This window comes from Typopeltis vanoorti, chromosome 5 (genome assembly GCF_054136105.1).
Source record: "Typopeltis vanoorti isolate ZY-2024b chromosome 5, IOZ_Tvanoo_1.0, whole genome shotgun sequence".
Lineage (NCBI taxonomy): Eukaryota > Metazoa > Arthropoda > Arachnida > Uropygi > Thelyphonidae > Typopeltis > Typopeltis vanoorti.
Genome location: NC_143553.1, coordinates 166,584,436 through 166,610,152, shown reverse-complemented (window position 1 = coordinate 166,610,152; position 25,717 = coordinate 166,584,436). Strand labels below are relative to the sequence as shown.

General features: G+C 36.1%; 1 protein-coding gene across 2 annotated transcripts in view; it reads left to right on the top strand.

Moving 5' to 3' along the window:
- The window catches only part of OstDelta (oligosaccharide transferase delta subunit), a 196,836-nt gene extending 171,925 nt beyond the window's left edge, over positions 1–24,911 (top strand). For both annotated transcript variants that reach the window (XM_090392911.1, XM_090392912.1), the window contains exons 15-18: positions 1,097–1,192; positions 5,684–5,759; positions 14,325–14,457; positions 24,726–24,911. In XM_090392911.1, the coding sequence (XP_090249037.1) occupies positions 1,097–1,192; positions 5,684–5,759; positions 14,325–14,457; position 24,726 (306 nt within the window). In that variant the 3' untranslated portion in view covers positions 24,727–24,911. The remainder of the gene's footprint in view (positions 1–1,096; positions 1,193–5,683; positions 5,760–14,324; positions 14,458–24,725) is intronic.
- Positions 24,912–25,717: the final 806 nt, after the last annotated feature.

Sequence of the window (25,717 nt, the reverse complement as noted above, 5' to 3'; positions counted from 1 at the left end):
ATGTCCTGAGCAGAAAACCAACAGAGATTTTCCATTATTATTAGCTTTGCTCTTTTCTCCAAATTTTCCCAAAATATTTTTGTATGTCTGACAATCATTTCCTATTCTGCTATTTAGATCCCCAACAAGGACCATCTTTTCCTTTTTCATTGTGTCAGTTGCGTTTTCTAAAGAATCAAAAAATTCCTCCACTTCTACCTTAGTAGAACCTTCTGTGGGACCATAGGCACAAATAAGTCTCATTGTCCAGTTCCCCATTCTCATATTTGCCCACATTACTCTACTTGAGACTGCCTGCCATTCAAGAAGATTAGCCTCGTATTTTGTGTTGAATACTATGGCTACTCCTTTTCCTTGATTGTCATTGCCTGAATATAACATTTTGTATATATTGCTCAGAAATATCTCACCAGTTTTTGTTTTTTTTTGTTTCAGTCACCCCTATTATGTCGATCTGGTACTTATCTAATTCCTCAGCTAGTTCCATTTCTTTGCCATTCAGGCTTCTTATGTTGATAGTACCGATCTTTAACTCTGGTGATGTTGAGTTGGGGTGTGTTTTCAGATTTGTTCCCAGTCGCTGACTTTTCGCTGTTCGCCCTGTGTCCCTGGCGTGAACACCTGGGGCCCTGTTTAACCGGGTGACGCCCCAGCCAGCATGAAATTTTTTCATGTTGTACTTAAACCATTTTTTATTTTGGTTTAACCAATAAGCATACAATTTGGTCGGCTAAATCCCAAATTGCCAGCCCATCCTCATTCGTTCAGTATCCAAGTAGATACCCAACAGGGTGCACAACGAGAAGGTGAAGATTGGACATTAGGTCCTGGTCAGTTCTCCACATTCCTTTAAAGGCTATGTGGAGGTCTCCTCTCAGTTATACAGCTTTGACCCTTAAGCACCCCATTTTCTATACACACACACACACACACACACACACACACACACACACACACACACACACACACACACACACACACACACACACACACACACACACAGATATCCTAATATAGACATAGTACTGTTGCACTGTTCAAACCTACCAGGGTTATTTCAAGTGACCATGGCTTTATTTATTTATTTTTTTTGTAGCACCTTTTCCGTGAGCAAGAGAAACGGCCACCACCTGTTGTTTCAAACACGTTTTCTGTTCTCGTTATAGTACCATTGTTGCTGATGTTTGTATTGGTAAGTATACTTTGTTTTACATTCATTTGATTGAATTTAACATATGCATTGTAATTGATAAGATATTTATTAAGAGCTGTTTTTGTCACTCAGCACTTCAGATGGAATGAAAGGATAGTTAATTTTGCAGTTATTATTATTATTATTATTAAAAGATATTCCAGAGAGTCGAACTCACCAGGGGATAGCATACAGAAGATTTACAGCAATGTGAAGACTAGTTCGGACCTATCTGGAAGTGACAGTTGGCTTGTGTCAAGGGTCAGCATTAAGTCCATTCGTGTTTAATATTGTGATAGAGGTGGTGAGAGAGAAGACCCACTTGGACAATGTTGTATGCAGATGACAAGACAGAATATATGTGTTGCAAAGTAGATGGCAGCCTGGAGACATCTGGGGCTAGAAGAAAATGTCATCAGGAAGGTTAGGAACTTTAGAATACTTAGGTTCAACAGTGAAAGAGGATAGAGATGCTGAGACGGAAGTGAGATGCAGGATACAAGCTGGAGTGCTATGCAATGAGAGGGTGCTGATCAGTCTAAAAGGCAAAATCTACAGGACAGCAGTGAGACCACCTATGACATATGCCAGTGTTCCATGAAAAATTGTCAAAATTAATCAGCCTGAAATGGTTTTAAATTCTGCAAAGTTCAAACATGTTTGAAAATTAGGCACTCCTCACTTTGCGTGTGGATTGTGCTATTAAGGCCAGCACACGCTGGCCTTTACTCATCCACCTGTGGTTGTCAACACATTTGAGCACGAGTGAAGTAAGAATGTTCTAGGAAATGTGCAGTCACAAACAAGGGCAATATGATTTGGCCCGGCACGCCTGTAGGGTGTGCTGTCGCTTTTTGTGATGCGATACAGCCTGCTGCAGCGATGGTGTGCACTTAGCTTTACATTGAATATGAGACTGATGATATTCGACTCTATTCAAGTTGTTACGTTAAAATTTCAGGATTTGTGAAGTGTACCGTCGTAGGAAAAGTTTGAGAAACCTTAATGTATGCTATAGAAAATGTGCCCCTGAGAAAAAATAACATCAGAGGGATGGAGGTAATGGAGATGAGAATGCTTAGGTGGATGTGCAGTGTGACCAGAAAGGATCGTCTGAGAAATGACTATGTAAGGGGAACAGTGAAAGTTACGAACTTAAGAGCGAAGATATAGGAGGAAAGGTTGGGATAGTTTGGTTATGTGATGAGGAGGGAGGATGAGTATGTGAAGAAAGTTCATGCAGATTAATGTGCAGGGGAGGAGGAAGTGCAGGTGGCCAAAGAAGAGATGGGGGGGGGGACTGGTGAACGAGGACCGGAGGATGAAGATGTGTTACAGCCCAAGACAGGAGGATGTGGAGGAGACTGACTGAGAACAGCAACCCTACTTAAGTAGGACAAGATGCAGAAGAATATTGATATTATCACAACTAAGTGAGCCACAAAGTCGGGGGAGGGGGGGAGGAGAACACCCTCATACACAAACATTATACATGAATATTCTTTTTGCATCGTTTAAAGCCACACTCCATCAACCTGCACTTAAGTGGTCGTTCGCGGTGTTTTCTTTCGACCGTTGTGTTCTGAAAGCACTCCAAAAAGCGGTGAAGGCTTAAGTCACCTGTTCTTGAATTCATTCCTGCTACTTGCATATACAACATCCAATTGCAGTCCATTCCAATCACACACTATTAGAGAAAAAACTACCCCCCCCCCCCCCCTTCTTGACTTGACAGCATTCATCTCAACTTCCATGGATGACCTTGCATCCTTTCTCCATCGTCCATAAAATGAAAAATTCCATCTACTTCAAATTCTGTATAACCTTTTCAGAAGTTTGTAAGTCTCAGTCATATCACCTCTTTCTGTTGTTTGCTAATGTCTGCAGCCTACAAATTTTCAATCTGTCTTCATAATCACTATTCCACAATCCTGATATTTTTGACATTATCCTTTGTACTCTGTCTCTACTGTATCAGAATCACCACAGAGACCAGTGAGGTCTTATCAAGGCATTGTAAAGAGGTAAAATGACATCCTTATCTTTTCATGTCTAGGTTCATTTCGACATTGCAATTATTCTCTGGTTGTACTTCAACTTCATGTTTACTAAAACTCTAGCCTCTTTCAGTTTTCTCTAGCATAATCCCACCAATATAATACGACGCTGGATCTAATCACACCTTACATTTATTAACATTGAAATGACAGCCATTTTCACATGACCACACTTTCAGCCTATTCCAATCATTCTGCAAGTGCTGTATGTAGCATGTAAATCCTTCCCAATATCATTAATGTACAGATTGAATAACAATGGACCAAGGACTGATCCTTGAGGCAAACCACCTTTTATACATTTTCATATCGAAGACGTGACCAAATATATATCAAGATTGAGGAAGTACTCCAATTCAAAATTTTTATATATAAAACAGCTACATTTTTCACCTCCTCAGAAAATGCATTTGATCACACTCCTAGAATAGATTAGCCACCTTTGTTCTTAGATCAAGTTTGCTATGGAAAAGGTTGATAGTTAGGTTTTCCTAGACATCACACCTGCCTGTATCCTCTCTGGCATTTTGACGAGCCATCATGTTGTATACTGGCCTTTAGCAATCCATTATGTATCCAAAAAAATAGGCATTGCTAATTTTAATATTTGTTCTCCAGCTTCCTTGTTACAGCATGAATTATGAACTATTAAATCTATCATGCTTTTGGGTTTAATCCCGTGAAGATCCATCATTAATTTCACTACAGTCCTGTTCTTAACTCCACTGTTCAACGAGGTTTTTACCCCTTGCATTTCAAACACTTCTGAAGTCATTTCTAGAGCAAAGAAGTATCAGAAAGTATTGAATCAGCAAGTGAAAGATGTGAAGTTGCCTGCAGGATAGAAAAATAAAGACAACATGGACACGAAGTTTAAAGAGGTGTTCCTAGAAAAGAAAACATGCCCTAAATGAATACAGAGCAAAATGTAACTAAGCTATGTGTAAAAGTAGCTAAATAAAAGTTGTGGAAAGAAGACTGGTAAGAGTGGAAAATAAATAGCAGAAAGGTGGCAAAATGTTCTGGAGGAAAGAGGAGTATATATCAGTGCTTAAGGTAGAAAAAGCCATCAAAATCTTGAAATGTGGATATAAAAGTTTTGCAATGGCTACACTGCATAAATTAGAGGGTCTGGTCAGTATGTGAATTCACAATGATTGTAGTAGACCTCTCAGTACCCATCAATAAAATTTCCTCATCAATAAGCATCCTACTTCAGAGCAAGGATAAGGCCTTGTTTGTGTTTGGAGGGGAGGGGGAGATTTTAAGCAGTGATGCATGTCTCTCTTGCATCCCAAATGTGTTCTGTGGGGTTGAGAAATGTTTGCCACTTGGTTTGATGAATATCATCAATCTCCAGAAGTATCTCTGCTGCTCATGTACAATATGGTGCAGCATAGTCTTGTTGTCCATAATAATGAATTTTTTGCCTACATCACCATGAACCAATCGAAGATGACATTGAAGAACCTCATTGCAATATTGTTTACCATAGGCCCTTTTTTCAGCACTTGTAGCTCAATGTGTCCATGATGATTCCCCACACCATTGCCCCAGCACAGCTATGTCTATCCTTTACTGCTTACATCACAACATTCTTGTGATGTAAGCAATACCACTTTCACACAAGATCAGGTGTAGTCTAGAATTGGTGGAACGACTAAAACAACTCTCATCTGTTGTACATTAGCCCACTGGTGTGTCCTATCCAGTTTTTTATGGCTACAACACCATTGAAAACATCCTATGATGAGCTGTGGATAAAGGGAAGCAGGCTACAGGCCATTCATGCACCTGAACTTGAATGGAGCTGACTTGATGTGGTGCATCTATTACGTTTTGCTGATATAATCAAAAATTTGATTTCATGCTCTGTGGTAGTGAGAGCAACCTTTTAGCAAACATTTGCAATGCATTCCAGTGGTTTGAAATGATGCTGAGAACCTGAACACAATGGCACGTGAGATCCCAAACTCTCTGACAATATCAGTAATTCTGCAGTCTTCAAAATTTCCATTAATTCTTTCCTACATGAAAACATCTAGATGATGTTTTGAGACATCACAAGGCATACACATTTGCAACTTTATTCCTTCATGAAAAGAACTTCCTTCAAACACTATTCTTTTGCCTTTTATCCTGTTCAGTACTACCACGTAACCCTTTTGCATGATTTGAAATTTTGAATGTTTACCTGCTTGCTATTTAAGTTACAGTACTGCATCAGTTATACAAATTGCTACAAGCTGATTCATCTGAATTTGCAGTTGTAGTCTTCAGAAATAGTGTTCATCCTTATGTTTTGGGCACCAGTGTATTTGATTTTAAATTATCATTAAATTTTGTTTTCCCAAGTGTATTCATGTATACATAGCTAACTGTAAGCTTTATTTTATCTATAGCTGCTAATAATTATTTACTTCTTTCCTTTTAGTGGGGGAAATTGGGTGTTAATCTTTCAAATTTTCCTCTTTCTCTTGGAGCCCTTGGATTCCATCTTGGTCTTGGTGGTAAGTTTTTATTTTAATTTATTTATTTTAATTAATGTTTCCAATTTCCAGCCATAGAAGTAACAAAGAGCGTTCTTCAGATATCCAAGATAGATAGATTGTGTGGATGCAATATTTAGGGCTCAGCTTCTTAAGTATGAAATACAGGTGAAACTAATGTTCTGGCAGCCACAGAGTCCGAGACCTCACCACTGGAGGACATTCTAGAATACACAGCTACCACTTAGTTTGGGTTAAATCAGCACCAGATCTTCTGCATGCATGTTCGACCAATTAGTAATACTGGATATAACCCTATCCAACAGCAATGCACCATCATGCTGGAGAAAATTAGAATTGACAAGTAGAGATCTGGAGTAGAGCAGCAGCAGATTGAGATATAATTGGTAAGTTGTTTTTACCAAATTAAATGGAACAGATTTTTCATAGGGATGAAGTGTGAACAAGAAGCTTTCTTCGGAAGATGTATAAGGAATGTGGGGAGGAATATGTTTTTTGCATGGAGAGTTGAGAATGATTTTACTGCATTGCTGAAGAGAGCGGCAAGTGTACAGAGACAGTAAATGCACTAAAGGCACAGTATAATGAACTGTGTGAGAAGGGACCCTTAGACATACATGGAATCAAGATTCCATGTTTGGCCTTAGGATAATCATATTCTGCATCCCTCCCAATTTTCTATATTTGGCAGCCTGTGAATACAGAGGCTGCCAAAGCTTTGCCTTTACTCTTGTTTTCAGAACCAAAAGCTCTTAGAATCTTTAAAGAATAACAGCAACCCTATCGGCATGGCTGACATAGGAAATGGTATAGCTGTTTGGACATCAGGTAAGAAGTCCCAGTCAGTTCTTGACATGCCTAAAAAGGATCTTCGAACTGTATATTTAATGTACCAATTTTGTACATGAATTATACCATTTTTAACTGATTTTTTATTTATATAGATATCTACTAGTGTTATCTTTTTGGCATAGCACATAACCACAAAGAAAAAATGGTCTTAATAACTTGCACAGATGTTATCTGATTCCTCCAATATTCAATGTGTTTTTAAATTTCTACAGCCTGGGCTTTATATAATTATCATCAAGTTCCTGACTTGTACCCTCAAGATATTCTAATAGTACTACGTGTAAAAACTACATCATTACTAACTTCCCATCAACAATTTTCCTGGAAATCACTTTATTATTTGTCAATAGCCCAATATCATCAGATCTTATATTTCTGTCTTCTAAGGCACTTTTTACTGTATGGTTTTCCTCTGAGTCTTTTTCCTGAGAACACTTCTTTTGCTAAATTTTTCCTCTTTCATTGTGTTTGTTAACAATGTCAAGTTCATTCCTAATATCCTTGTTTTTAATATGATATAGCCATTTGTACACGCCCCCAATCTTTCTCAGGATTCATGTCTGTGGTCTCGAGTCTTTGGTGAAGTGTTTTACAGTGGTATCTCACTAATCCGAACCTCTTCAGTCTGAACCCTCCAGTAATCCAAACTGCGGTTTGAAAGAAAAAAAAGTTTTATTTATTATGTATTATTATTTTTTGTACTATTATTTTTATTTAATAATTATTATTTATTTTATTATTATTACAGTAGAGTATTTTTTTCATACTGTCAATTGCACAGTTATACTGGAGGCCTATTTTGATTTATTGTGTGTTCACGTTTGCATTTTTATACTGTACAGTACGTACTGTGTTGTCGGCATGAATCACAGATGTGCACAAAAAGAGGAAATTCGGAACGTGCATAATTTGGTTAAAAATATAAATCCAGATGTTGATATTTCACAAACAGATGTTACGAATGGATTACAGGAAGAACCAAAAGTGAATACGAATTCAAATCAGAGGCTGAAATTATAAATATGACGCTACAGAATGAATTAGAAGACAATAATGACCGTGAAGAACTCAAAGAAAAAAAAATAAAACATGAAGAGGCAGCTGACAGTTTTAATATGTGTATAGAATGGGTTAAGCAGACACTCATGTTTATATATGGATCAATATAGTAGCTTATTGTGTTGACATTTTCAATTCCATGTTGTGTGAGGTCACATTTGTGAGGTTTGATAAGATGGATGTGGTCTTTGATGTTCAGAGATGCATTTATTTATAAACCTTCCTTATAATGTGGTCCATATCCTTTTCCGGATCTACAAAACAATACAGATCTTTGTGATATTACCATGATTTCTTGAATATTTGTCTTAACTCATTTTAAAAAAAAATTAACCCTTTTAAAAAAAATTCACAAGAATTTTTTTTTAAAGGCAAATTTTTTTCATATTATTTTAGTTGAAAATGTGTCAAAATGCTGCACTATACTGACAGTTAAGAAAAAAGAAGCACAATTTAAAAAAAAAAATGTGTACTCATGAGTACAATGGGCAGATCAGGTATCAAAATTTACATAATACTAAAATCCTTTTATTTATTATAAATAACTACTGGGTGTGGACTGTTATGAAACGTTCACGTTCCAGACACAATGTGACTTCACATTTTATAGACGCCCAATGTGCTCTTTGATGACATATTCGGCATCGAAGTTGTTTGTCAACTTTTTTTGGAAAGTGGCCTCCTTCATTGCGAATTAGGCTAGTTAGAATCAAACCAGATGAGCGTTTCCTGGAGTAGGTAGATTTCTGGAAACATCTCAAATAATGACTACCCCCTTTGGAAAGCTAACAAATCCATTTTTTTATTGCCATCAGCTACCATTTGTAGCCTCCAAGAGTTGACAAGAGCGGCATTCAGCATATGGGTAAAAAGTGGCCACCACCATTTCTTTCCTTGTATGCTAATTCTGTAAGTATTGACAGTTTGGTCAAAAAGATCAACACCTCCCATTGAAGCATTATACGAGGAAAACAGATGTCTCTCTTCTTTGGCAGTAGAACACTGTTTTACTTTTGAAAGTGGCTCCACTGAATCGTAATTTGATGTAATGGTAACAACATTGTTTTTCCATTTCACAAAAAGTAGCTGACTAGTTTTGTTGTGACGGTATTCAAAATATCTTTTTCGTTTCATTGGAAGAAATCAAATGACACTTTTTATGGGAATTTCTCTTGCAATGCCTGTGGCTCGAAATCCTTTCTACTTTAGGGTTTGCATCAAATTGTAGCTTGTAAAATAATTATCAAAGAATATTTGATGATCTGAAGGCTCAGCAACGATATCCAACATATTCAAAACAACTCTTGATCCCAAACACAGAGCAGTGTTTTTCTGGTTACCGGGTATTGCACCGCAATACGTATCGAATTTGTAGCAATAACTGCTTGAGCTACAAAGCATCCAATCTTCGTAGCCAAACCCGACTGGCTTGTCCCCTTATGAACTGCTTAGCTGAGTGATGCCCAAAATCATGACTTCGATTGAGAGATGTTTGTTGAATATGCCAAACTGTTGAAAATTTTTATTTAGTTTATCCATTAGAGGTCTTATTTTATACATTTTATCGTTTTATCTATTTGCGAATTATCTGCCAAATGTAGATATTTGTTGATTTCTTGAAAATGGTTCCTTGACATACTGTTGACCACTGGGGGAAACAGGAGATCCTCATCTAAACACCAATAGTGATGCTCTCTTGGCAACCTGTGGTATCCACTCAAAAGTAGAACCGTAATAAATACCTTGATGTCTTCTTCAGTTACTTGAAATACATGATTATTGTTCTGCGTAGTGTACAAATTGGTCTGTTCAATAATAACGGTAATAATTTCTTTATTAATAAATATTTCAACTGGAGTTTTATTTTGGATTTGGTTCCTTCACATTGCTCAGACAATCCATATACCCTGTAGTTACTGCCATACTGATGGCTAAGATATCTTCTGTCCATACAGACTCGTTGGTAATTATTTTACCTTGCACAGCCTAGCAACGTTGTCTTATCGTGGCTAGAGGAAGATGATCATCATTGCTGTCTGATTCGTCACTTGCATAATGAAGCTCTATTTCCCCTGGAATGTCATTGGGAAGGTGGTCAGGTTGAAGATCGTCATCAATATCCTCATTATCGTATTTGATAATCAACATGTGTTCTGTAATGCTTTCCATAAAACCGAACTGGACTTATTGGCTGAAATTCATCAGGGTCCATTTTTTCAGAGGTACTAAACCTAGAACATGGTTCATTGTTCCTTCCATTCTCAAATGAGTACAGGTCCATTTTGTACGCGTTCTCAATGCGTTATCAAACAGAGGTGCTTATATATAAAAATTATTTAGTACTTACTTTTGTAACACAAACTCAGCACAATGAAAAAATATTCGAAAAAACTACAAGAAATAAAGCACTTGAATGTACAGTTACAGATACAGGAATCGACAGGTCAGTTTTAGAATATGTACTGAAAAAGTATGACTACAACGTCACCTAACTTTTAAATTTCCGAAAATATGGCAGAATAGGGTTTGCTAAAACTGTAACCTTCCCCGATATTTGACTGTCTTGCAAGAGATGTCACCACTACGTCATTTTAGATGCTGTACTCGAATGAGTACACTGGAATAAAATGACTTAAAGTGAAAATCTGATCTTGACATCCTCTATTTGACCTGAACCCAGCTTGTTCTTTACCAAGCTTCCTTCCCACCATCTTTCTCAAGTATACTTGCATAAAATAAAATGCATGAATCTTTAATTTACCATCTTTACTAAAAAAATTGTACCTAAGTAGCTGAAATGTTTTACTTGGTCTGTTGGTTCTCCATTCATTATGTAGTTGATATTTTCATTGTGTTTGTCTTGTTATTGCTGAGTTTCCAAATTTATTACAACAGTTATGCGATTTATTCAGGGAATCTTGCAGACTTGTACCAGATGTATTTAAAAGTATAACATCATTTGCATAAAGTAAAAAGTTGAGATTAACATCTCCAATTTTGATATCAGGTTTAATACTGCTTTCCCTCATAATGCGATCCATATAGATAATGAATAACAGAGGGGATAATGCACATCCTTGTCTGATATCACATTTAGCATCAAACCATATTCCTGTACTCCAATTCTAACTGCTGACTTTCAACTCAAAGACTAAGTATTGCTTGATATAATGCCCCATTGACACGCCATACAACTATAGCATTTTGAATAGCTTATCTCTTGGCACCTTGTCATATGCTCCCAGATTTACAAAACTCAAATACAGATCTTTGTTATATTTCCATGATTTCTCAATTGTTTGTTGTAAAGTGAAAATCAGATTCTGACAGCTGCTATTTGTCCTGAACGCAGCTTGTTCGTCACCATGCTTCTCGAGACTTATTTGCTAGGACCTGTCAATGTTTTCTCTTTTCCTTCACTGCCTGTGTCCACCATGGAGTTATGATTTTTCTATCCTCGCCATGTGCCTCTGGGCTTGCCAGTGAATCTCCAAACTCTGTTTCTGTTTTCAAACTCTTTCATTTTTTCTAGGATGTTTGTGTATTTTAGTCTACAGTTCATATCTGAGAGTGTATATGTGTGTGTGTGTGTGTGTGTGTATATATATATATATATATATATAAAATCTTTATCTATGAATGTATTGTTATTCACAATAATCTTATAATTGATATCATGCACTATATAATTTTTCTTGCCGTTGTTATCGAATTATAGCCTAATAATGTGATCATTCACATCATGCCATTTTATAATTAATAATCACTGCTGCAACATAATAAGATGGATCTTCTGCGCAATTGTTTAAAGTACTATTACCTTTTGAACAGTTGGTTTTTACTGCGTGCAGGAAGACCTGGCTTAATGCAATTAATTAATCCAATTTAATACGCACTAAGCATTTAATTTCGCATATTTAATATGCGAAATTGCTTTAACCGAACACAACAAACAATAGAAATAATTATAATCCATCCATCAGTTGGCGTGAATTTGAAAAAAAAAAAAAGGATATATAAGCTATATTAGTGGATAAAATCATGAAAGCTAATAAAAATCAATTACTTAAATTTTTATTTAATGTCTAAACATTTGGTAGAGCTACTTTTTTTTACAAAAAAAAAAATTAAGTAAAGATGTTTGAATAGTGCTCGAATTTTTCGTGTTATACAGTTTGCGATAACTGGCGATCGCTTTATCAAGATTTTGGCAGACTTCGAAACTTTGTTCCATATCAGGATCAGCATTGAAAAAAATTTCCTTATCATGCTCATTGTGATTAAAAACTTGCCAAGTTCTTTTGCATGCAAGCTCTGTTATAGTTTGAAGGAGATCATTCTTGCTTAACTGTTCTGAATAGGAATCAAGTAATTTTCTCATCTTCATTATCCAATTCATTAAATTCAGGTTCTTTTCCAATTGTTCTAATTTCTTCAATGTTATCAGCTGGGATATTAAAACCAATGAAATCATTTGCACAGTAAGGTAAGACCTTCTGCCAAATGACTACTTTATTACTGCTGCTTTCTTTATCAGGGATTGAATAGAATAAAGCCTTATAGGTATCTAAATTAAAGCATAATGAAGGAAAAGTGATAGAGCAAGAGAACAGTTTGCACCTGCACTTGTGAAGATAATTTTGAGTCAACTGGCAAGTGTTACAGGCCTGCTGCAATGCTACTGCCCACTCTACACTGACAAGTGCTGCTGCTCGCTGCAGATTGGAAATAAAAAATTTCGGGTAATGTAAAATTTCGCATAACGTTAAACATTCGCATTAACTGATTAGTGACTCGATTAAAGTGGGGAAATAGTATCATTTCACTCAGTCGTGCTGGTTATTACGCACATTGAATTCACATTAAGTGAGGTTTTCCTGGGTTTTGCTTGGTCTTATGATTTGTATCCCACCTCTAAATAAATAAATAAATATATATATATATATAATAAATAATAAAATGCCAAAATCTAAACAAAATTGGAAAGAATCTGAATATATTTTGCATATTTCATGACAGCAAGTGCTGACACTCTGAGAACTGAAAGATACTCTTCAACACACTTAACTATTACAACTAAATGGATCTGGGATATATCTTAATATAATAATACAAGCTCATTTGAATTGAGAGAAATATAACGAAGCACAGAGAGGGAGAGAGAAGGACACACCGAGGGATGATATTGTAATGGTAATAAAGCATCTGAAGAACCGTAAAAATACTGGGAATGATGAAACATAGGATATGAGGTGATGTTAAGACAAATTTTACCTGTTGTCATTGCCTAAACAAAATGGGAAAACACCAAAAGAATGGACAAGATCAATTCTAATACTCATTCACCAAAGCTGCTCTTACAAGTCATGTGGGGAAAGTACTTCTGATGACATTAAGAGAGAAAATTTAGAACTAGTGTGTCTCACATATTAAGATAATGGGGAGAAGCTCTGCATAAAAAAAATCAAGAACATGCATCAGACTGTGGCATGAGTTGTACTCAAATCTTATGGAATGGACAGGTACGTGATATATCTTGCAGAATATCAACGATAGTGCAGACTGCTGTGAGAGAAGGTGTGGAGAAATGGAAGATGGTTACTGACAGAGGCATGAGACAAGGGCACCCAACATCCCAGAGCATCTGTATCATATTTGGAAAGAACAGCCTGTCATAAATCAGAATATCATGTGCAGTTTGATTCAGGGTACAACTATTTAAGATTTTTAGATGCCATAGTTGTCATTAAGAGGAACTAGAAAGAATAGTGCTGAAGAAAGGAAGAGAGATGGTTTGATAATGAACATTGGAAAAAAAATGATATTGAGAGAAGAGGTATTAAAAGCACATAAAGGTCAATGGACATGAGTTAGAAGTGGTTAAGAACTTCACATACCCAGACACATTTAGACTAAAAATAAAAAGAGCGAGATAAGATCTTGGATAGCAGAAGTAAACCTACAGGTAATTAATTAAGTTGTGCAAAAGTAAATCAACATGCCTTCTCTCAAAGCTGGGACTGCTGGAAGGCATATTCACAAGCATGTTCTGTGGTTGAGACATGATAATGGTCAAAGACTTGGCAAAGGATAACAAATGAACTGGATAGAAAAGTAACCTCAAAGAAGTAGAATGCAAAAAAAAATTTAAAGGAAACTGAACCTTTTTTGGACATCTGCAAGATGGATCACAATAGAAATATCAAAAATTGGTATAATTGATGGTATAAAAAATTGGACGGCCAAGAGGATGGCCAAGGTGAGTATGGGTAGATGGTGTGAAGGAGTAGTGTAGAAAGAGTGCAGGATTTGAGTCACCAGGCTGTGGACAGAAGAATGGCAAATAATGGTAAAACAATCATCAGATATCAATCGGCATTTGAACTGTGAAACTTATGATTTCTCCATACAGATAATAGGAGAATATGCACTTTTGAATTGCATAGTACTGCAAATATGGAAGTTTGAGCATATACATTTAATATAGTGGTATTTAAAATAAGATACAAATCAGCAGCAACCATTTTCTGTTGCTTATTCTGTACAACATCAAGCAGTTTTTATTTATCATTTTTTAATTATTTTTTTAATTAAGTTTTTTTTTGTCAGAATATATTGATATATATGTTTCACTGATATATATTTCTGTTTTAGGAATCTTTGGTTTGTTTGTATTCTTCTGGTTAAAGTTGAACATGTTTACTACTCTAAAATATCTCTCAGTATTTGGAGTATTTACTTTTCTTTCTGGGCATAGTCTTCTAGCCAGGATATCTTCAAGGAAGTAGTGAGTTATTATTTTTGTATACATTATTAATCATTTCTGAAATGTGTTGGTATTTTTTATGCAATACAATATAAGCAACTGATAATTACTCATGGATTCCACGGAATCCTAAAAATTAGGATTTATGTGCAATAATTTATTTATTTATTTTTTTTTTTTTGGTTTTTTTTTGGTCAAATTTATTTTAAAACAAAGTTATATCAACTAGTTTCACTAACTATGGCTGCTGGCTTCATCAGGATAAAAGATGTATAAAAATTAGTACTTCACTGGCATCTACAGATGCTGTATGGTCCCTCCGATGCTCGGTGATGTGCCACACCAGTCCTTGCCATGTAGTCCTGTTGTTTGCTTTTCTGGCGGCCTCAACACTGAAGATCTCTCCACACTCGCCATCCATCTATCTCATTGATGGTCTACCCCTGCCTCTTTTTCCAGGAACTTTACCTTCTATTACTGTTCTGAAGTCCCCCTTCCATCCTTTCTATGTGTCCAAAATATTTTAACTTTCTTCTGTCAATATCCTTAAGAAGCCTTCAAGTTCTGCTGATCTTTTCTAACACCCATTCATTTGTATGCCTTTCAGTATATGTAATACCACATCTCAAAAGCAGATATCCATTTCTTATCTGACTTCTTTAGGTTTCAAGTCTCACATCCATAAGTCGCTGTTTGAAAAACAACTGCATCCAAAATCCTCAACTTTGTTTCCATGGAGATCGATCCATTGTTATGTCGACTGCGCTATTGTTACAGCTGATATGAATGATTCTTTATGTTGACTGGTTCATTGTTATGGCATCACTTTTCTGTTATTTCTCTATCCTAAATCCCTGTCGTACCTACTAAGCCTGAAATCTCTTACCTATCTTTCTCGGGTCACTTCTCCTTTCGGAACTCTGACAAAATTTGTTTGATATAGGTGCGCCAGCCAGTGTCCTAGTACAGGAGAATTCTTGTACAAAGAAACCTTCCCAGAGTTCAAGTATTACTTAATCTTGTTAAAGTATTAAGTGCCTATAGAAACTTCAACATTGCAGTCATGGCCTATAACTTTCTTTAATTTTTCCCTTATTCATAGGTTTGAACTTTTCCGAGTGGTAAAATCAGTCTCATGCTCAGACTTACATAGAAAAAACATGTTTATTAATTAAATTACATACAATAAACTTCCACACATCAAAGGTATGTCATCAAATTTCTAACTCACTAGCTAAGCAATAGGCTCTGATTTTACCACTCGCAAAAGTTCAAACCTGTGAATAAGGGAAAAATTAAAGAAAGTTATAGGTCATGACTGCAATGTTGAAGTTTCTATAGGCACTTAATACTTTAACAAGATTAAGTAATACTTGAACTCTGGGAAGGTTTCTTTGTACAAGAATTCTCCAATTATCAACATTCTAATTATCAAATACTCTTTACATCTCTAGGTTAAATAAGTACACATTCATCATAAAACACTAATTCAAAATTCTAAGTAAAACTTGCTAACAAAGATCAATTCATATTCAACTAAGTGTTGCGTACTCTCAGGCTTTCTGACTACTAGTCCAATATGATTAACACGTTACTGAGCACAAAAGTCACTTAAAACTTCTCTCATCGATGGTCTGTGCAGGTTTAAAAGCTACTTGTATACCATGTGGCTTGAGGAGTCTGGCAATCTTATTAGAATTATGAAATGAGGTTGAACAAAATTGTTTTCTGGTAGCATAACAGGAATTTCAACATACCAGCTGCAAAATAGTTTTATGGCATAGTAAAGCAATTATTTTTTCTTCAAACGATTGGTTTCGTCATAATGTACATCAGAGGAAAAATAATGTTTGCAAATGTTGTCCCTACAAACGGAATCCCAATAGTAGAATTATAATGTATATCTTCAGGTTGTCTTTGTGGGGGGGGTCACAGAAAAGTATCTCGTGGATCAATTTCTTAGGATAACCATTCTTTGTATGGAGGTCATTTGATATCCAGGAAAATTCAGCTTGGAAGTCTTTTGTAATGAGAGAGGCTCTATTTTTATTTTTTTTTCATCAACTGAAAGATGGGCTAACAGTGAAAAATCAGCTGTTTTTATGAGTAATAGTAATAAGTAATAATTATTCAGCATTGTACACAGGGTCATTTTAATGTTATGCATAGACAACAGCAAAATACAAATTTATTGGATCCTGTATTTCTTCTTTGTCACAGATACAATCTCATGTAAAAGCATACAAAAAGACTAAAACAATAAATGCAGAATGCACTTTGTGTTCTCTTAGCTGTTGGGCAGGAGGCTTAAGAATTAAAGCTTTCACAAAACTTGGGAAGTTTAACACAACCACATTTATTATGATTAGGGTGGTTTAACAAATCAGCAGTTGCTTCTAAGAAAAGTCAAGTTTATATTTGTTGTGATGAAGTATAATAGTTATGTTCCATTGTTAAATCTGTATTTGTAAACTAGTTTTACCAATGATCACCATGGAAACTTAGCAGTTCTTGAATGCTGTAATGAAAGTTTTCCTTCTAAACATTGGGAAATAAACTTGCAGAGTTATCCTACCCTTTGCTTCTAAATAGGTAATGGGTTTGGAATCCTCTGTTTACACTGTTTGTTTGTAATATTGAATATATATACTGGTTATAATATCTATAATAATCTAAATAATAATATTTAGAGTCAAGTATACTGATTGACATAGTAAGCAAGATGGCAGTGACTTTGTTTATGCATCAGTTAAATTTTGATTTTAGTTTTGTGATGAAGCATAATAGTCATTTTCCATTATTAAATCTGTATTTGTAAAATAGATTTGTAAACCAGTTTTACTTGATTACCATGGAAACTTAGCAGTTCTTGAATGCTGTAATTAAAGTTTTCCTTCTAAACATTGGGAAATAAACTTGCAGAGTTATCCTACCCTTTGCTTCTAAATAGGTAATGGGTTTGGAATCCTCTGTTTACACTGTTTATTTGTAATATTGAATATATATACTGGTTATAATATCTATAATAATCTAAATAATATTTAGAGTCAAGTATACTGATTGACATAGTAAGCAAGATGGCAGTGACTTTGTTTATGCATAATAGTCATTTTCCATTATTAAATCTGTTTGTAAAATAGATTTGTAAACCAGTTTTCCCATTGATTACCTAAACAATTTCAGGCGCCGGCCGCATTCGCCAGTGTCGCACATGCTGTGAACAAGCACTGACGTGTTTTGCGCGGTCTCCATTCATACACGATTTTTATAGTCTACAAACCTTCCGATTGTTTAATGTTATGTTCTAGATAAAAAATTTTATCACACAAAAAATAATAATGTCATCCAAAAGAAGAAAGTATGATTCTTCTACTGCTAGCAAGAAAAGAAAAACATTGACTTTGGAAACAAAACTCAGCATTATTAAAGATTTTGAAGGCGGAATGAAAATTTGTGAGCTAGCAAAGAAGTTCGATCTACAGGAATCCACAGTAAGAACAATCATAAAAGAAAGGTTTACAGATTTTGGAGGACATGGATTCTAATGAGGAACGAATTGTAGCCACAAGGCAAGGAATTAAAGACATTATGTCATCAGACGAATCTATTAGATTTTATGAAACCATCGAAATAACTTTATTTTTTTTTATGTATGAAAAACTACAATTATGATTATATTAAAAAATATAGGTGTTTTGTAAACCGTTGGTCCCAATTGTATGTTTGTATATATAAATTACATGCAAAATTATACCGCGAGTTACGCGAATTCGGCTTGCGCGCTTTTTGTTGGTCCCACCTACCACATAACTTCTGGGTTTTACTGTATTCAATAACTAGAAAGGATACCACCATGGGAATATCACTACAGTGGGCAAAAGAGATTGCAGTGCCTTCTGTGGTGAGTGCTCCAACATTGAATGTCTAAGGTAAGGTATGATAGTTATTGTGGTACTATATGATTTTTATTCTCTATAAACCAATGATTCCATGGAATTCTAGTATATCTTAGAATTACAATTATGGAATTCCTTCCATGTCATTGGAGATTAAACTTGCAAGGTTATTCTAACCTTTACCACTTGAACTTGGTTAAGATTATGGAATTTCCTGCACACAATTGTCAAAAGACACGATACTTTTTGAAGGAATCTGGTCTAGCAGTTTGATATCATACTTAGCCCATAACTAGTCGCACCTTTTTTGTTATATAAGTGCGTGCGTGGGGTCAGAACATCAGAAATTTCTTCTAACTTTACAACTGATTCGGTGCCAGAGCAGCAAGAATCTACTCAATACTCATAAATTCATCATTGGTTTTGCCAGAAAAACGAACTTGAATGATGGCTCGGATCAAAAAGACCCCATGTGATTAATTAAAGATAAAGCATCTTAGCTAAATTATGAAAGGTCTCCTCCATAGTATATTAAGAAATACAGAGATCCATCAGTGACTTCTGACCTAAATTTTTGCTTAAATCAAAATTGATGTATGCGATGTGAAGCAGACTGGCATGTAGACCAGTTATACAAGGCCTCTGCATTTTTTAATTAAAAAAAAGAGGACAAACAGTAAAAAGACATTTCTAGAATGAATTTAAAACCACACCACCAGTAGAACTGACAATAGTTACTATCAACATTAACAACTGAAGTTGAGCTGACAGAAGATCTAGAATGGTATTGTATTGATGTTACCAAATTCAAAAACGGGAACAAATGCATCATAATCCACCATACCTCAGCTTGAACCCATTAACAGACAAAGCATTTACAACTGATTCTGGCATCCCATTCCACTCGTTCACAACTTTCCAAGCAAAAATTGTAGTCCTCGCACCTTTATTCAACTTCAAGGGATAACCCTTTGTTCTGGTCTCTTGCCCAAGTGCTGAAACATTTCCCATGCATCAATCCTATATAGCCCTTTAAGCAACTTAAATGTTTCTGTCATATCCCATCTTTTTCCCCTATTAACCAACTTCGGCAATCCGCACACCCTTAATTTGTCTTCATAGGGAACATTCCACAGACCACTCACCATCTTGGTCACTTGCCTCTGAATCTTCTTCACTGCTTCCACATTCCCAAGAAACCCAGGGGACCAGACTTGAGCACAGTAATCCAGATGTGAACGTATCAAGGCCTCATAAAGAGGAATAACAACTTCTTTATCTCTACTTGTTAATGTGTCAATAGCCAAGTAATCAAATGGGCTTCCTTAGCAATATGTGCTCTAAACTTTAACTCTGTTATCACCACCTCTATATCTAGCTTCATCTGGTTCCTGGAGTACAGTACTATCAATGCGATACACGGCTTGTAATCTATTTATCCCAAAACCATAACCTGTTGAAAATGTCAATGTGATGTTTCTCCACATTAAACTGACAGCCTATTTAAATCGTCCTACGAGCTATCTGCATTACCTTGATTAACTATTACTGTAACTAATATTGCATCATCAGCAAACAACTGTGTACTTCCTTTCAGATTCTTTCCTACATCATTTATGTACAAATTAAATAGCAATGATCCAGCACACCACTAGTTGCCTGTTTTTGTCTCAATTTTACTCTTCCATATATCACTTCTTTATGTCTCTTCTGAAGCCCCCACCTCTTATCCACTTAACCTGTGTAATGTCCATCCCCAAATTTTTTTAATTTGCGTAAGAGTTCCAGTATTCTGTAAAATACCTTTGCAAAATCACATAGCAGTTTCCTTTATCCAACTCAGCTGTTACTCTATTATAAAAAGTTAGTAAATTACGAGACATGACTGACTGACTCTTCACAAAGCCATGTTGCCTCTCATACAGTGTCGTATTTTTAACTACCCATTCCTGAATTCTCTTTCTGATCAATTTTTCTAGTACTCTTACTGCCACACCTGAGATACTGATTGGTCTATAATTTCTACTGCAGTCTTAGAACCTCTCTTATGCAAAGGAATTATTTTGCCTTCTTTCCCCACTCACAGCTATTTTGTTTACTTCTTTCTCCCTGTAACCATCATCACTCATTAAGGTTAATCGTCCATAGTCATTCTTCCCCTTTTCACATAACAGAAGATCTCTTTGGGAATTCCTTTGGCCTGTTTGACTAGATTCTCATACTCTGATTTTGCGTTCCTTACCATGTTGGTCACCTTTCTCTTTATATATCCTCCATGGCATTTTATTCTGCAGCTCCTGCTTAATTATATTACCTATCCATCTAACTACCTGATTAACCCTCCTTACCTTAGCTATCTCCCATGCACTGCTAACATCCTTACCATGGAGTGTTTTATGCCATGGCACAGATTTAAGCTTGTCATAATCACCTGTTTTGTAGTTCCACACATACCTCCTGATAGAATATTCCTCATGTTTTACAATTTCCCAAGTCAAGACCGCATGGTCACGTTCACCACTCAGAAGCAATGTGGTTATGGGTAGCTCTTCTGATCCTATGACCAGGTCCAATACTCCTGTGCTCCTAGTCCCCTCCCTCACATTCTGCCTTATTATCTCTTAATAGATGTATAAATTCTATTTCTTTCCTGCACATGCGATTTTTTTCTTGCTTCCACTCTATATTTTTGTAGTTAAAGTCACCTATAATCACTGCCTGTACTCATTGTACTAATTTGGCAATGCATGTCTTCCAGATCATCCCTGGCCCATAGCAACAACCAACTGTATATTATTTTGCCTTACTGGCCTTAATCTCAGACCAGACTGCTTCAAATGAACAACCATCCTCCTGCCTATCTCCTATTTTCTATCCATTTAACTCCTACCTGGTTAACCCTCCTAGTCTTTATGCTGCAATTCATTCACAATCATCAGCAGTAACTCCCCCTTCCATCCATCCTGTCTTCCCTGAAAATACTAATCCCTTCACATTTTATCCATGTAACTACATTGATTGTTTGTCCAATCTCACTAATGCTCACTTTTGCAAGGCTGTACTAGAAAATGGCAAAAACTTCTCCCTTTTGTTCCTGATACTTCTGGCATTTAGTATATACAAATTGCAGCATCTCTTTAGTTCTGCACCCACCTCTACTTTCTGAATTGATTACCCCCTCTCTCTTTATGTTCATTGGCATCTACAGATGCCGTATGGTCACTCTGATGATCGGTGATATGCCACACCAGGCCTCACCATGTAGTCATGTTGTTTGCTTTTCTGTCGGCCTCAACCCTCTGAAAATCAGTCACTCCACACACACCATCTCATTAATGGTCTATCCCTTCCTCTTTTTCTAGGAACTATACCTTCTATTACTGTTCTGAGAAGTCTCCCTTCCATCCTTTCTGTATCCAAAATATTTTAACTTTCTTCTATCAATATCCTTAGGAGCCTTAAAGTTCTACTGATCTTTTCTAACACCCATTCATTTGTATGCCTTTCAGTGTATGATATCCTCAACAGCCTTCTGTAACATCACATCTCAAAAGCAGATATCCGTTTCTTATCTGACTTCTTTAGGTTCCAAGTCTCGCATCCATAAGTCGCTATTGGAAAAACAACTACATCTAAAATCCTCAACTTTGTTCCCATGGAGATAAATCCATCCTTCCCGATTTTAGACAGGTCTCTGACTGTTGTTTTAGCCATTCCTAACCTTTTTCTGACATCTTCTGAACAGCAATTCTTCACATTAATAATGGATCCCAGGTACTCAAACTTGCTGACTTCCTCAATTCTTTCTCCATTAAGATACACTTGTTTCTCAAGAGCTTCTGTTTGTTTTTCCTTTGAGAACCATAATCTTTGTCTTGCTAGGATTGAGTTGAAGTCCTGTTATTACTGATCTTGTTAACTTTGTCAAGAATTTGTCCTAGTTCTTCCATGTCACTACAAAGAGTGCTGTATCATCAGCATACCTCAGATTACTGATCAATTTACCTCCAATCCTAATTCCTGTCCTGACTACCTTTTTAATATTTTTGCTTGAGAGACCAGATTCATCATTTGGTCATTCTCACATTATTTTCATGAGTGTCTTCACACAAATCCTTCTTTCCATTAAACACGCCACAGATCCTACACCATTCCTTCTGCACATGCTTCTCCTCAGTTGTCTCTATCATAGCATGGTAGTCGTACAATATCTTAACTTTCTCGTTCTTCGGTTGTCTCTTCTTACAAGTCCTTTACATAGAATACCTCTCAAATCATTTATATCCAACCAAGACAATTTTCTGGCTTACCTTTTTTGCATCTGGGTGGCATGTCTATCGTGAATTTTTGCACCCAGAAAACACTATTTTTTCACACTTTCATTGAGTTTCCAAGATAATTTTCTCCTTAACTTGTTTTTCTTGTTTGTTTGGACAGTTTATTATTCCTTCAGACTACTTGCTGCTTTCTCTTCAGCCCTTTCATAATTTTTCAATTTTGCAGTTTGTCCTATGAAGGATAACATTCAAGCACACAATTTCTCTATTAATGTCCATTTTGTTCTCTATTTCCATGGCTGCATGTTCAACATTACAATTGTTTTCCATCCTACCATCGGTACTGTCTACTTCGGTAATAGTTCTAGTGAATGGGTTCTCCACTCTCTCCCCACCCTTGGCCAACTTTTATATGGAGACTTTTGAAGAGAAAGCCTTAAATTCTGCCCCACAAAAACCGTTTGGCTTCGATATGTAGATGATGTGTTCGCTATTTGGCCACATGGCTCCGATGCACTCCTCTCCTTCCTAACACACTTAAACAACCAACACCCCAGAATCAAATTCACCCTGGAAGAAGAAAAAAACAACTGCCTTCCTTTCTTAGATACACTAGTCACCTGCCAGCCTGATGGAACCTTGGTTTTTTCAGGCTATAGAAAACCCACCCATACAGGCAGATACATTCACCAACAATCCCACCACCCTTCCTCACAACAATATGGAGTCATTAAGACACTACACAACAGGGCTAAACTTATCTGTTTAAATGGCAATGTCCTAACCACAGAACTAAACCACATTCTCAACACTTTCTCAACAAATGGCTACCCCCCAAAAAAATCCAAAAAATATTGAAACCAGCAAACCCCCCCTTCACAACAAGGATTACTCTAAATCCCTCACCATACCTTATATCCGAGGCACCTCGGAAAAAATCCTAAAAAAACACGGCTTAACTTCTTGTTACAGACCATATAAGAAATTGGCATCCCTTATCCGCTCCACTAAAGACCTTCCCCCCAGACCTACTTGGTGTATACCAGGTCCATTGCAGCTCTAAGCTGTCCTACTTTGGCCAAATAGGCAGGACAGCCAATATCAGAATTACAGAACACTTACATCCGGTTCCATCAATACAGCACTCTGGTCTTGCAGACCATGCTCTGGATACCTGCCGTAGAATACAGTGGAAGAAAGCCACGATCATTCACCGTAGTAAATACAAGTACGAAAGGCTTTTCACGGAATCAGCCTCAGCCCTAAGAAACAATCCAAACATCAACAAATTTGGCTGCATGAGAATGCCTCAAATTTGGGGAACCTACTTCAGAAGACCTCAGCCCAATCGCCCAAGAATACCAACATTACCTGCTAGGGGGGCACCATTAGGACTTCAGGAGAAAGAATAGCTTCCTGCTTCGTCCTCGTTTGCTGTGCCTGCGTGCACATGTTTTGCTCACAAGTTCTTGTTGAAAATGGCAACGTGATGTTGCTGAAATATTGGAAGTGTATTAAAAATTTATTTTAATGTATATCCTAGTCTACGTTGTTATTTCCCTAAGCTATTTAGTAATTTGGTAATAGTTGATGCATCCTCATCACCTAACACACTTTTGAAACACTTAATGCACCCAGATGAAGCAAATTTCAAAATCAATAGTTGGATGATATTAACCATGGTCCCACAAAAGTATGAAGCATGAAATGGAGAAATACTTAGTCATTAGAGGACAGTGTACAATGGAAAAGCTGGTCCTTTTTGTCTAATTTTTCTATAACTTCTTGATATCAAGAAGGATTTGGTTTGTCATAGTAAATAAAGATATTTCACCTATTTAGCATTGCAGTCTGCTTAGAAGCTATAATTTGTCCAAATCTTTTTTTTTTTTGCTAGTACATTTATAATTTATGGACAGTACTGTGACTCAAGTATGATTAATTAATGGTATTGAAGTAGTTGCAAGAATTTTTGCAGATACTATTGTTGTTGTATTACAATTTGCATTGTGTGTTTTCAAAAATCAGTAGTTTGTCTGGGAATATGAGATGTGATTTTTTTTTTAAATAAAACTACCTCATTTTTAATTAAGAATTGTATAATTTCAAATTTCAGGAAGAAAATATCCTGGTAGTATAGTACTTGGTCCAGTTTTCACAGTTCACCATCACTCATCAATTTCTGCCTGTTTCTTCAAAAAAAAGTGCAGTCCATCATAAAGTTGTACTGGAAGACATCTATTGTAATATTGTTTTTATATATATAACATTCCATTAAATGTGGCGTGATTTTGTTTTTTTTTTTTTGTGTGTAGCTTCTCTTTTATTCACTATAAACTCCATACAGTTTACTTATTCTCTATATATATATATCAAAAGAGGGGGAGGGTTTATATCTTTGAATCAGGATTACTCATCTAATGTTTCTTGATGCATTCTTCAGTAATTATGCTGCTACTGCACATGCCATTCAGATTACGCTTGGCATATAAAGAAATTTCACACAAGAAATCTTGTTGATAGTATTGTAATTAACTCTGCCTGTAATGTTTTTTGTCAATTCATTAAATTTAATAGATACAAAGAAGATTTTCTTTTTCCTTACGAAACTGTCAAATTTATCCCGAACACCCTGTATGTTCTTTCTAGTTCTCGGATCAAAGTCAGTGTGTGTGTGTGTATGTATGTATGTGTATATATATATATATATATATATATATATATATATATATACACATACAGGGTGTTCGGGATAAATTTGACAGTTTCGTAAGGAAAAAGAAAATCTTCTTTGTATCTATTAAATTTAATGAATTGACAAAAAAACATTACAGGCAGAGTTAATTGCAATACTATCAACAAGATTTACTCAAAATAACCACCATTAGCATCGATCACAGCTTCAATTCTGCTTCGGAACCTCGAACAAGCTGATGCTACAGTCTCCCTGGGAAGGGCCGCAAAAACTGTTTTAATTTTATCCATTAACTGGGCTTTTGTATTACTGGAAGTGCGATTGGTGTCTTTTTCAACTGCGCCCCATACAAAATAATCCATGGGGTTAAGGTCTGGGGAGTTTGGAGGCCAAACATTTGTACTGGTGAAGTC